Here is a 14,447-nt window from a genome sequence, read left to right as displayed (position 1 = left end):
GGTCTGCACAATTAGTTTTAGAGAAGTGTGTGTGTGTGTGTGTATTTCAGGGAGGTATGAGTCATTCACTGGCCTGCCAGAGGATGAGTGTGGTATACTACAGGGCTGTGAAAATGGCCGCTGTGTTCGTGTAGGTGAAGGATACACCTGTGACTGTTATGATGGATATGAGCTTGATATCGCTTCTATGACCTGTCTAGGTAACACTGTCCTTACTTATATCAGAACTGTGGGATGTGTGACAATATCTGATGTTGTAAATTCTGATCCTGTTTATTTATTTTATATTTTAAATCTACAATATAATAATAATAATATGATGATGATGATGATGATGATGAATATATCTTATATAGAGAGAGTTTGCTGTATAAACTGGGAAATGTCCTTAATAAAAATGAAGGACCTTCATAAGTGTCAGTAAATCCACTGAAAACACACAAACTACAAACATGGACATTCAGAACTACAAGCCCCAAGAACCACAGCGCCCTCTGTCACCTGAGTACTAATTATAGCTGTCTAATCAGCACTCCACCTACTTAAAGGGATAGTTCGGGATTTTTGACATGAATCTGTATGGCATCCCCATCAATAGTGTCATGCAAACACACTGACTTACCCCGACAGCATCCTGTGAGTCCAGTTCTTGTCCAGTTTTGGTCCAGACGAAAGTAGTCCGGCAAGTTTGTTGGGGTCACTAAAGTAAAACGTTTTTTTTTCTCAAAACAGTATGTGTTCAAAAGAGTGATATATTTGCATCACAAAACCGTTGTCAAATAAAAAGTCAGACCTCGAAATCGCTTGGCACTATTTTCTCTCCCTTCTTATCACTGCGCGCTGCCGCCAGGTGACAGCCACGGCTGTTTCATTCATTGTTTACTAGTGATGGGAATTTCGGCTCTTCTTACTATAAGGAGCCGGCTCTTTCGGAAGATTTTTTATAATTATTTCTCATGACTTGTACATTCACATCGAGTACACATATCAATGCAAATTAACACAAAGGGCTTTACTAGACCAATTTATATCTAGAAGCATTTTCAGCCACAGCACAGGCAAAGCACCGCTGCAGGCGCAAAGACACCGCGCAGTGCCTGAAAACGGGTGCGCAGCGCCTGAAAACCCGTTTTCAGGCGCTGCGCGGTGTCTTTGCACCTGCAGCGGTGCTTTGCCTGTGCTGTGGCTGAAAATAGTTCCAGATATAAATTGGTCTAGTAAAGCCCTTCGTGTTAATTTGCATTGATATGTGTACTCGATGTGAATGTACAAGTCATGAGAAATAATTATAAAAAATCTTCTGAAAGAGCCGGCTCCTTATAGTAAGAAGAGCCGAAATTCCCATCACTAGTAAACAATGAATGAAACAGCCGTGGCTGTCACCTGGTGGCAGCGCGCAGTGATAAGAAGGGAGAGAAAATAGTGCCAAGCGATTTCGAGGTCTGACTTTTTATCTGACAACGGTTTTGTGATGCAAATATATCACTCTTTTGAACACATGCTGTTTTGAGACGAAAAACGTTTTACTTTCGTGACCCCAACAAACTTGCCGGACTACTTTCGTCTGGACCAAAACTGGACAAGAACTGGACTCGCAGGATGCTGTCAGGGGTAAGTCAGTGTGTTTGCACGACAGTATTGATGGGGATGCCATACAGATTCATGTCAAAAATCCCGAACTATCCCTTTAAGCCACTCTCACACTTCACTCCAGTGCAAAGTATCGTCCTGTTTGCCCAGTACATACTGAGCCTTGCTTTCTCCTGTTTGTCTCTCCTGTTTTCTGACTTTTGCTTGTTTAATTCTATTATGACTTCTGTCTCGCCTATACCACGGTGTTTGCCGATCACCTGACTCATGCTTGTTTCCTGACCTCGCTTCTGTTTTGGCTTTGTCGACCATCTACTTCCCCACTCTCCTCTGCACTTACATCAGTAATACATCAGGATACTTCGCCAATTATGGATGTAGCAGAGGAGGCGAAGCAGATGGCTTTGAACACTCAGGGATGCCTATTAGGAGAACATCAACAGATGCTAGTGGATCTCAACATCTGTATGTTGCAGCTAGTAACCGTGATGTCGCAGGCCCTCCTACCATGCCCCGAGTCCCTTCCCAGCTCCGCACTGCAACTTCTGCCTTCGGAGAGGTTCACCGGAGACGCCACCAATGGATTTTTGCTTCAGTGCTCATTGAATTTCACTACCATGGCTACCCTTTTTGACAAGCACAAGATTGCTAAGTTTATTTATTTTCTCACAGGCAAAGTGCTGCGCTGGGCCAGTGTAATTTGGGACAAGGAACAAGATCAGACAACTTCCCATGAGCAGTTCCTCTCCATGTTTTAAAGGGTTTTTAACCACAAACCAGAAGGAATTGAAATCAGAGAGAGTCTGCTAACCATTTCACAAGGTTCCCGTAGTGTGGCGTAATGTTCTTGATTTCAGAACAGTAGCGACGGCTAGTGGATAGAACAAACCCCACCTTGAAGGCTGTCTTTCGCCAAGGTCTACGCCCTGCAGTTTTGAGTGAACTCACCTGCCGTGATGAACAGCTCACTTTGGACTCGCTTATCAATCTAGCTATTCGACTGGATCATCTGTTGACTCACAGACCCTCTATTCAGGAAAGCATGAAACCTGACTCTACTTCCAATGACAGCATGCCTATGGAAGTTTCATGTACCAGGCTCTCTCGATCTGAGCACGAGAGGAGAAGAAGAGAGAGATTATGTTTCTACTGTGGAAATTCAGAGCATCGACTTAATAACTGCCCCGTTCATCCTCCCCATAAGGTGGCAACAGAAGAGTCTACACACACAGTGAGCCCAGTGAGAAAATTTAACTCTAAATCATTTAAGGTTCCTGTATTCTTAAAGCTCACAGATGCCACACACACTCTGTGCTTTCATTGATTCTGGGGCAGAAGGAAACTTTATCAGCCGTGTGGTTGTGCAGAAATTCAACCTGCCCACAACCCTTCTGCAAAGCACGCTCAACATCAGGACCATTGATGGAGGACTAATAGGAGATGGCCTAGTCACCACAGATAATCACGATCTCATCCTTGGCTACCCATGGCTTCAGCTTCACAATCCACTGATATCATGGCAGAACAAAGAAATCCTCCAATGATTTTCCACCTGTTTCCAAAATTTCATTTGACGCCCGCAAATCAACCTCCCCTCCAGTTCTGTAGAGAGCTCTTAACCAGACTCCTTGGACAAGGTTCCAGAGTGTTACATGGACCTACAGGAGGCCTTCAGCAAGGGAAAGGCTTGCGGATTACCACCACATCGACTGCCAGGTATGTCACCACCTCAGGGACACATAAATCTCTTGTCCCAGAAAGGTCATGTCACCATGGAGAAATACATTCAGGAGGTGCTTAAGCAGGGTTACATCCGACCGTCCAAGTCTCCTCCAGCTTCTGCGGGCTTCTTCTTCATCAAGAAGAGAGGAGGTGGACTTTGGCCCTATATAGATTATTGTGGTCTAAATCAAGTTTCTGTTAAGTATCCATACCCTCTTCCTCTGGTTCCTGCAGCCCTTGAACAGTTGAGATTGGCCAAAATCTTCTCAAAACTTGATCTGCAAAGTGCTTACAAGCTGATCAGGATCAAAGAAGGCGATGAGTGGAAGACCACTTTTAGCACTACTGCCGGCCATTTTGAATACTGGGCAATGTCATATGGTCTTTCTTCAGCACCCAGTGTGTTCCAATGTCTTATTAAGGATGTTCTATGGGACATGCTGTGTAGGTACGCCATCGCATACATTGATGACATCCTGATCTACTCCCCTGATGAGGAGAGCCACCAAAAGCACTTCAGAGCAGTACTCCAACGTCTCCTTGAAAATCACCTCTAATTCAAGGCTGAGAAATGCGAGTTCCATCAGAATCGCATCTCCTTCCTGGGTTACATTATTAGCACCAAAGGAGACAGCATGGACTCCTCTAAGGTATCTGCAGTAACCTCCTGGCCCACTCCTACCTCCATCAGGGAACTTCAGCGCTTCCTCGATTTCACCAATTTCTACTGTCAGTTCATTAGGGGCTTCAGTGCTATTGCAACCCCCTTAACCACATTACTTAAGAAAGAACCCAGATGCCTCCAGTGGAATCCCCAGGCCGAAGAGGCATTCAAGTGTCTCAAGAAGTCCTTCACCACTGCTCCAGTCCTACAGCATCCAGACCCTAGTAAACCCTTCACTGTAGAAGTGGATGTGTCGGTCACTGGAGTAGGGGCGATCTTATCTTAATGCTTTGGTGAAAACAAAAGCTCCACCCCATAGCCGCCTTCTCCAAGGAGCTCTCCTCTGCTGAGAAGAATTATGACATCAGCAACAGAGAACTGCTTGCCATAAAACTAGCCCTAGAAGAGTGGAGACACTGGCTAGAGGGAGCTACTCACCCCTGCATTATCCTCACCAATCACAAAAATCTCAAGTACCTCAAGTCAGCCAAGAGGCTGAACCCTTGCCAGGCCAGGTGGGCACTATTTTTCACCAGATTTAACTTCACTATTTAATTTCGCCCTGGTTCCAAGAACACAAAGGCTGATGGACTTTCTCAAAGTTTCAGTTCCATGCACCAAGAGCCCATCAGTCATCCCATTCTTCTGTCCCAATGCTTCGTACAGTCCATCACATGGGACCTAGACAGAGAGATAAGGCATTCCCAACCATCTATTCTGCCTGACAGTCTACCACCTGGCCTACGCTATGTGCCAAAACCATTGCGAGGTCGTCTCATCACATGGGCTCGCTTATCTCCCGCCACAGGTCATCTTGGCAGCCAACGTACACACCTAATGCTCAGAAACAAGTACTGGTGGGAGAATATGCTGACCAGTACATTGCCTCTTGTTCCACATGTGCTTAGGCCAAAGTTCCCAGAACTCCTCCCACTGGCAAGTTATGTTCTCTTCCCACACCTCAAAGACCATGGTCCCATATTGCCATTGACTTCATCACAGACCTCCCCTCATCTGAAGGTAATACAACCATCATGGTAACCATAGACCATTTCTCGAAAGGTCTCAAGCTCATCCTTCTACCAGGCATCCCCACTGCCATCACAAACAGCTGAGCTACTCTTCCAGCACGTGTTTAGATACTACGGTATCCCAGAAGACATAGCGACCAGGGCTCTCAATTCATTTCTCGTTTCTGGACAAGTTTCATGGATAGGCTATGGGTATCAGTGAGCCTTACCTCCTGCTACCACCCCCAGTCCAATGGGCAGGTTGAGAGGGCTAACCAAGAAATGGGCTGCTTCCTCAGAATTTTTTGCATGCACAACCAGGCGGATTGGGCATGTTATCTCCTATGGGCTGAGTATGCACAAAGCTCCCTGAAACATACTGCTACACAGCTAACCTCATTTTAGTGCATACTCGGCTACCAGCCACCCTTATTCCCCTGGGATGACACTCCTAGCCAGGTCCAGTCAGTGGAGGATTGGTTCACATGCAGCCAAGATATATGGGAGGAGGTTCACCAACGTCTAGAAATGGTCAATGCCAAGTATAAGGAATATGCAGACAATCACAGAGGAGACAACCTGAACTTTTCTCCAAGTGACAGAGTATGGGTGGCCACGAATAATTTCCAAGAACACTACACTTGCAAGAAACTCCAGCCATGTTACATTGGGCCATTTAAAATCCTACGTCACATCAATGAAGTCTCCTACCGGTTAGAACTCTGCCCTCACAGCAGACTATCTCCCACGTTCCATGTCTCCAACCCAGGTCCCTTTGCTGAAAACACACCAGTGCTCAGACATCCAGAACACCTTGTAGAGGGTGAGCCCATTAACCAGGTAAACAAGTTCCTTGACTCTAGACAGAAGAGGGCAAGTCGAATACCTTGTAGATTGGGAGGGGTATGGACCTGAGGAACAGACCTGGGTCCCTGCCAAGGACATTCTTGACCCTTTCCTCAGGCAAGAGTTCCATGCCCAGAATCCTCACAAGCCTTTCTTACAATTCTTTGTAAGAATTTAGCTCCCAGAGGGAGCTCTTGGGGGGGGGTTTCTGTCAGTAAATCTGCTGAAAACACACAAACTTTAAACATAGACACTCAGAACTACAAGCCCCACGAACCACAGCACCCTCTGTTACCTGAGTACTAATTACAGCTGTCACGTATCCCCCTAATCAGCACCCCACCTACTTAAGCCACTCTCACACTTCACTGCAGTGTGAAGTATCGTCCTGTTTGCCCAGTACATATCGAGCCTTGCTTTCTCCTGTTTGTCTCTCTGTTTTCTGACTTTTGCTTGTTTAATTCTTTTATGACTTCTGTCTCGCCTATGCCACGTTATTTGCCGATCGCCCGACCCACGCTTGTTTCCTGACCTCACTTCTGTCTTCTGTTTTGGCTTTATCGATTGTCTACTTCCCCGCTCTCCTCTGTGCTTACATCAGTAAGTGCTTGCATTCTGACAGTAAGGTCAAATTTGAAATAACAAAAATTGTATTCAATTTTTTTTAAAAAGAAACTTTTTAAGAAATTAACAACCATAAGAAACAGTAAACAAAATTATCAAAACACAAAAGTTTAAAAAATATATTAAAAATAAAAATAGGGCAGCAAAATATAACAATTTAAAATGCAACAAAATGAACAGAAAAAAAGAACAATAGAAATTTGAAAGCTGAAAACATTCTGAATCTTAAAGTGTATGTGTGTGTTTCCTGTTTTACTTCCTTGCAGATATAGATGAGTGTGAGGACCCAACCTTTCCAGAGTGTATAAATGCACGGTGTGTAAACACAGAGGGTTCATATAGATGTGTGTGTCTGAGGGGATTCATCATGTCACGCAGACCAAACTACTGCATACCTGCTTAATCAAAAGGCACACACACACTTATAGCAAAAATCCTGACTCAATTTGCTATTAACTACATCATATTTTATTGTATTATTTTATAGATACTCTAGTTTTTATCTGTTACGGCTGTAAATTGTTTTAATATTTTATATATAATTTTCTGAGGTTAAACAAATGCAATATATAAACCATTTAGGCACAAAGTATTTTTACTCTGTAAAAGGTTGGCTGTCTGAGATACAGACACTAATTCTGTAAACACAATTAAGTTGAGTTTATTTGAATACGGTTATGAATGTACATTTATTTGAATTAGGTGTTATGTTTGATGAATGTACTTCACTGTCACTGAGATCTCAACCATCTTTGTTTGTTTGTGATTGTACGGTTGCGTATCGCCCATATGTAACACAATGCACTGTATTTGTGACTTTTTGAATTTTACAGTGATTAATTGTTTTTCAAAGATGTTTGTTCATTGTATTGCCTTATATATTTTTTTTTTGATACAGCTAATTCTGAGGTGTCAAGGGGTCAAAAAATAAATTTTGCAAATTTTATGGTTCATTTGTTTCATGTTTCTTGTTCATGCTGTGTAATATTTCCTAATCTATAAAATAATCGCTTTCGCAACACTAAAAGTAAGACAGATTCCCACATGATGGATTTCATGACTAGCGTCCTTCCTGCAGTTTCTACCATTTTGACTGTGTCCCTACAATACCTTTCTAGATAGTGTTTGTGATAGAATATCCAGAATTTTAAGGCTCTGTGAAATGCAATTCTGTCCTTGCTCTTGCAAGGACAGGGGCCATGTGGGACTGTGGGATGGTGGGGGTGTTAAGTGAGAGTGGAAGTATTTTAGCTAATATGTCACATGTTGATGTGCATGTTGTCTGCAGTTTTTGTACATTTATACATTTCCATTTATGTTCACAATGCAGTAGCATGATACAGTAATTACAGTTGCTTTCTTCTCTGCTTTCTGTCTCTCTCTGCCAGAGTTCAAGTGAAGTTACAGCATTGGAAAATGTGTCTCCTTCCAAACTTTAGGAGCCAGTTTACCTGACCAGTGTCTGGAGCCAGTCATAAAATACACCCATCCAGTTTACTAACACTCTGGTTTCGTCCCAAACAGGCACAGTGCCATGCTATACAGTATGGCAAGACCAAATATGTTATGTAAAAGAAGTGATTTAGTAATTTATAACATACTGTTTAGTATAGAAGTATAAAAAAATCGGAGGACTCGATTAGGATAGTTTTCAGAAGAAATATGCATAGTAGGTCTTCTGACATGATTACAAAATTGTCTGTAACAGGTTGCAGTAGACAGCACCTAAAGTTTGTTTGTTTGTTTGAAAACATTCTGAGGACCTCGTAAACTATAGAAAATATTCCATGCCAGGTAGAAAAGCAATCGCATGAAATGCAATGATGCAGGTATTAGAGCTTTTCATTTGTGACCTAAGGAAAATGTGCCACACTGAAAAACAAAACCTTCACTGGATTGCTCTTATATTGAATTATCTTATAAGTGGAAAAAGCAGGGGATTGGTTTTTTTTTAATTGTTTTTGAGAAAGAAATACTGATTTTGAATCTAAACTGAATGTAATTCCTCACTGAATTGCATTTTATTTTCATCAGTGTATTGCATTTATGCCACATTAAAATGCAATCACTGTCCAATTACTGTCCATACATGGGATCATGGCTGTAATCAGAGAAGCAGTAATGGGCACTTCACCTGAACTGTATTATATAATTTGTAAAGTAGTGTAACCAAATTATTTTTAAAAAATTATTAGACTAAAACACCAAGCTGGCATATAATAGACAGTAAGAAAATTAACATTAACAACTCATTTCATTCTCATAGATATTGTGTAAGTAAATTCCTAACCTGCTTATCAAGCTCCCTAACCCTAATACTCTGTGTGTTTATATGAATACAGGCCTTAAGCCTTTTATAGGCCAATCCACCTACATCACTCTCCCACACACAAGCTCATTAAATCACTCAGAGTTTAGGAGGCAAGTTGTTTTACCCGGGTGGCTGGTTAACCAAAATAAACAAATGAAATACATGGGTTAGGATTAGCTTGATGTTTTTCCAATCCATTTACAGTGGGCCTGTAAATTTCCACACACTTACCATAAACTCCTTTGTTGATTTGTTCAGTATATCAAACAGTGGTGGGTTTCCCAAAAGCCTCTTAACACTAAGAACATCTTAACTAGGAGAGGGAGTGTTCATTGTGCTGCTCGCTCTACCATTTATTGATTATCTTTGTGCTACAATGCTTTTGGGAAACTCGGCACAGACTTGAACATTACAAAGATATCACAGAGATACAAATGGTAGTAGCAGGCATTTGCCAATCCACATGAGCCTCAGACTCAAGTAGGAGGTGTGGCTTTCAGCTTTCCTGAGTTTGTTCAGTTTATTCTACAAAAGAAATATGCAGAAAATAGTAGTACCAGGTGGTGCAGTTGTTAGCACTATCACCTCACAGCAAGAAGGTTCTGGGCTCGACCTTTGTGGCTGACTGAGGCCTTTCTGCATGGAGTTTGCATGTTCTCTTTGTGCCTGTGTGGGTTTCCTCTGGGTATTTTGTCTGAACACATGTGGATTAGGTAAACTATTCTAAATTGAATGAGAGTGTGTGTAGTTGTTTGTCTCTGTGTTCGCCCTGCGATAGGTTGGTGACCTGCCCAGGGTGTACCCTGCCTCTCGCAGCTCAGCTGGGGTTGGCTCCAGCTTCCTCCATGACCCTGGCAGTATAGAGGATGGATGGATACTATTACTCATGGAGCTGTACTAGTGACATCTTTTCTTACCAAAAATAATATTTAATACATGGGAACAGCATTTAAATCCATGGCCACAACTTAGTAAAACATAAAAACAAGATCATTATCTGTGGCTATGACTTAATTATATTGTTCCCACAAATTTAATTATCTAGCTCCTATCTCATCTCATCTCATCTCATTATCTCTAGCCGCTTTATCCTTCTACAGGGTCGCAGGCAAGCTGGAGCCTATCCCAGCTGACTACGGGCGAAAGGCGGGGTACACCCTGGACAAGTCGCCAGGTCATCACAGGGCTGACACATAGACACAGACAACCATTCACACTCACATTCACACCTACGGTCAATTTAGAGTCACCAGTTAACCTAACCTGCATGTCTTTGGACTGTGGGGGGAAACCAGAGCACCCGGAGGAAACCCACGCGGACACGGGGAGAACATGCAAACTCCACACAGAAAGGCCCTCGCCGGCCACGGGTCTCGAACCCGGACCTTCTTGCTGTGAAGCGACAGTGCTAACCACTACACCACCGTGCCGCCCATCTAGCTCCTATAATTTATCAAAAACATATAACTGTGTATAATTGTGCACTGTGCAGTGATAGGTTTTGATTTGTCTGCACTGTTGAATTGATAAAGTTTGAGCCATCTAGAAATATAAGTCCTCTGCCACCAAGGAGATTCTGTCTCACGGATCCAGGAAGCAACAGTGACTGATGCAGACATAGCTGTTCAGAGATGTTTCTCAGTTTATTGAAGGACAAGCATGAGTATATATTCACATTCAAGAGTGTGTTGTAGCTATGTGATTGGAAAATGTAATTTCAGGAAGCAGAGTTGGCTGAGTGTGATAGGGTAGCTTCAACGGTTGATGGAAGATGACTGAGCAGGATAGCCTTATGAAAAACAGTGAGCAGGTGTGCAAGCAAAGATAAGGCTCAAGGATTTAACTGAAACTAGCCAAAACAAGTTGCAAGTATGCCAAACAAATATCTCTATTAGACAGTTTGAATAGTTTCATAGTTTACAGTAATATGAAGCCTAGCATATAACATGTGCTAAGCATGTAAATCAAACAACCAGTTTTCACAGTGATTAACACATTATTTAATTTGTGTTTTGTCCACTTAGCCTTGGAAGCATTTATATTTTGCTACTACCATCAGAAATAAATAAGTAAATAAATAAAAACTAAACAAAACAAAACCATGCTGGACAGGGCACACTAACAGGCAACAAAAGTAGCAGTTGCTACAAGCGGACAAGAGCAAAACTATAAGTGACTTTTTACTTGCCAGTGTGAAAGTAGTCATAGATACTTTGGACTTATAGTTCTCATAAAATTCCTCACAAACCGACTCCAGCACTGAAAGTACTTCATAAATCTCAATCTTTTTCTGTGCTGTTTTTTTGTTTGTTTGTTTGGGGGGGGGGGGGGGGGGTTACTGTTTTGACTGTTTTTTATACTGTAGCAGTTCGTGGGGGGGCACAGAAGGACGGCAGGCCAGAACTGAGTTCACAAACTCTTTTATTTTTACTTTTCAGCATAACTTTCACTCTCTCAGCCGCACGCACGCACTCCAGTCGTCTGGTTGGGGAGAGAGCCCCCTCTGCTCTCGCTCTCTCTCCTTAAATAGGGCGCGGTCACTGGGGAAGACACACAAACACATTAATTAACCTCAGGTGCAGTGATTCTGCCACTTACCTTCCCCGACTCCGCCCTCCGGTCACAGACCGACGCTTGACCATGCCCTCGCTGCCACATATACTATGTTGTTTTTTTATTTTCAAAAAATATAAATAGTTTTTCAAGCTGTTTGTAATGGTAAACAGGAGCTAAACAACTAAAGACAGGAGCAATTGTATTTGTTTAAACACAACACACACACACACACACAGTTTTTATATATAATCTCATCTCATCTCATTATCTCTAGCCGCTTTATCCTTCTACAGGGTCGCAGGCAAGCTGGAGCCTATCCCAGCTGACTACGGGCGAAAGGCGGGATACACCCTGGACAAGTCGCCAGGTCATCACAGGGCTGACACATAGACACAGACAACCATTCACACTCACATTCACACCTATGGTCAATTTAGAGTCACCAGTTAACCTAACCTGCATGTCTTTGGATTGTGGGGGAAACCAGAGCACCCGGAGGAAACCCACGCGGACACGGGGAGAACATGTAAACTCCGCACAGAAAGGCCCTAGCCGGCCACAAACCCGGACCTTCTTGCTGTGAGACGACAGCGTTAACCACTACACCACCGTGCCGCCCCTATATATATATATATATAAAATAACACACACAGTATTATGTATTATATCCCTCATCAAAATTCCTGTGCAGGGATTAATAATAATAATAATAATAATAAGTTACATTTATATAGCGCCTTTCTCAAACTCAAGGTCACTTTACATAGGTCAGAGAAAACACCACAAAAAAAAAATTGCTAAAGAGTGGTGAATTTATGCACTGGTGGAGAAATGTTCATGAAACAGAACCTACAGTATGCCACTCACTTGGAATTACTCGTCGCCCGTGTTACATACACCGCTCCAAAAGAGGACCGTCGCTTATCTACAGAGGTGATGCTCAAATTCCAACTCTATGTACTTATGTTTGTCGACCCCTGAAATAAGCCAGCAGAGGAAGAAATCATGACCATCTTTGTCATATTCCTATACTGACTGCTCCTTCCTCTCCAATTCCTTGTTACTTTAACATCGTCCACTTGAATGCATGATCCATTGCCAATAAAACCTCATTAATCAATTACCTCATCCTCCAGAAGAAAATGGACATGTTTTGTCTCTCTGAAACCTGGCAACAACCTGGTGAATGCATACACTTAAACTTGCTGACTCCCCCTGGTTATTCCTACTTATCTAAACCCAGATCAATAGGGAGAGGGGGTGGGTTGGCTGTTGTGTATCGCTCGGATCTGACTGTTAAAGAACTAACACTATTCAATGTGACATCTTTTGAATGCATTGTTTTAAAGATTGTTTCAACCCCTCCTCTAATGCTGTTGTTAGTTTATCAGCCCCCTAAACCATCTGCCAATTTTTTGTCTGAATTGAATGAACTCCTTACAGTTATCTCACCTCTTTGTCCTGCTGTAATTATGCTTGGTGACATTAACATCCATGTTGATACCAAATGTTCTTACACCTCTGAGTTCATTTCTGTTTTGGATTGTTTTAACCTGATGCAGCATGTTGACTTCCCCACCCACAATCAAGGTCACACTCTTGACCTGCTTTGTTCCACTGGTCTAAATGACATCTCTGTCTCTGGCTCTGTTTCTGGTATCTCTGATCATAAGCTCATTGTATGCAGCTTCCATACTACCATTCCTCCTCCCGCCTTTAAGAAAAACATCTGTCACCTACCGGAATATTAGGTCTATTAACCACAACCTCTTTGCTGCTTCTATACAGTACAAGCATCATCCTTGTTTGATCTACATGATGAGCTCTCCTCCCCTGACAATCTGGTTGCCATTTACAATGGCAACCAGATTGCCATTTCAAATCTGTAAATGGCAATTTCAGATTGCCATTTACAATGGCAACCAGATTGCCAGAAGCTCTTTCTAGCTTGTTGGATGACTTAGCCCCCGTAAAGAATAGGCTTGTCCCTGCCAACCGCACCTGTTCCTGGTTCACCCCTGAGCTCAGAGTAATGAGGGCCACTGGCCGACGTCTTGAGCGTTTGCATAAGAAAACTGGTCTAACTGTCCACTCGTTGCTCTACACTGAGCACATTCATAAGTATAGGGATGCCTTAAATGCTGCCCGTTCTAACTACTACTCATTAATCGTAAGTGGTTCTAAGTCTAGGCCGAAAACACTGTTTAGAACTGTTGATAAACTTCTCAAACCTCTTGTAGCAGCCTGCCCCAAGACAGCTGAACAGTGTCAGGTTTTCTTAAATTTCTTTGAAGACAAAATTAACCAAATTTACCAGTGCTTTTAACCTACCGCTCTATTTTTCTCACCCTATTCTCCTCCTCTGGGCCCTAAACTCATCCACTTCACAACTGTTGACTCCCTTTCTGTCTCTAATATCATCGCTAAGTCTAACTCCTCCTCATGTCAGCTTGACCCTGCCCCAACTCCTGTACTCAAGGCATGCTCCACAATCATCTGTGAACCAATTGCACTGTTGGCTAATTCAAGCCTCAACTCTGGTGTTGTTCCCACTGCCCTCAAAATGGCTGCAGTTACTCCCATTTTAAAGAAGCCTGATTTAGATCCAACCTCTCTGTCTAATTATCAACCGATCTCCAATCTCCCCTTTTTAGCAAAAATACTGGAAAGAGTGGTTGCTTCACATCTTCATTCCTTTCTCATTGAAAACTATCTGTATGAGCCCTTTCAATCTGGTTTCCGCACACATCACAGTACAGAGACTGCTCTCCTGCGAGTGGTAAATGACCTCCTCCTGTCTGCTAATAGTGGTTCACTTAACATTCTCATTCTCCTTGATTTATCTGCTGCATTTGACACCATCAATCATGACACACTCATCTCCCATCTGTCAGATATTGGTATCACAGACATAGCCCTCCACTGGTTTCGGTCCTACCTCACCAACAGACAACAGTTTGTCACACTGGGTCTATGTAAGTCCTCCATATCCCCTATTACTCATGGTGTTCCCCAGGGATCTTTTCTTGGGCCCCTCCTTTTCCTTATATACATCCTGCCCCTTGGCCAAATAATTCGTAACCATGGTCTTAACTTCCATTGTTACGCTGATGACATCCAATTA

At 42.7% G+C, this 14,447-nt stretch overlaps 1 protein-coding gene across 10 annotated transcripts in view; it reads left to right on the top strand.

The window, feature by feature from the left end:
* LOC132887850 (latent-transforming growth factor beta-binding protein 4) overlaps positions 1-7,407 on the top strand; it is a 295,961-nt gene extending 288,554 nt beyond the window's left edge. For 9 of the 10 annotated variants that reach the window (XM_060923581.1, XM_060923582.1, XM_060923578.1 and 6 more), the window contains 2 exons: positions 51-200; positions 6,723-7,407. In XM_060923581.1, the coding sequence (XP_060779564.1) occupies positions 51-200; positions 6,723-6,859 (287 nt within the window). In that variant the 3' untranslated portion in view covers positions 6,860-7,407. The remainder of the gene's footprint in view (positions 1-50; positions 201-6,722) is intronic. The other variant, XM_060923583.1, reaches the window with a different exon arrangement.
* Positions 7,408-14,447: the final 7,040 nt, after the last annotated feature.

This window comes from Neoarius graeffei, chromosome 6, assembly GCF_027579695.1.
Source record: "Neoarius graeffei isolate fNeoGra1 chromosome 6, fNeoGra1.pri, whole genome shotgun sequence".
Classification (NCBI taxonomy): Eukaryota; Metazoa; Chordata; class Actinopteri; order Siluriformes; family Ariidae; genus Neoarius; species Neoarius graeffei.
The sequence above is the reverse complement of the archived record's forward strand: the minus strand, read 5'-3'. Positions and strand labels throughout refer to the sequence as shown.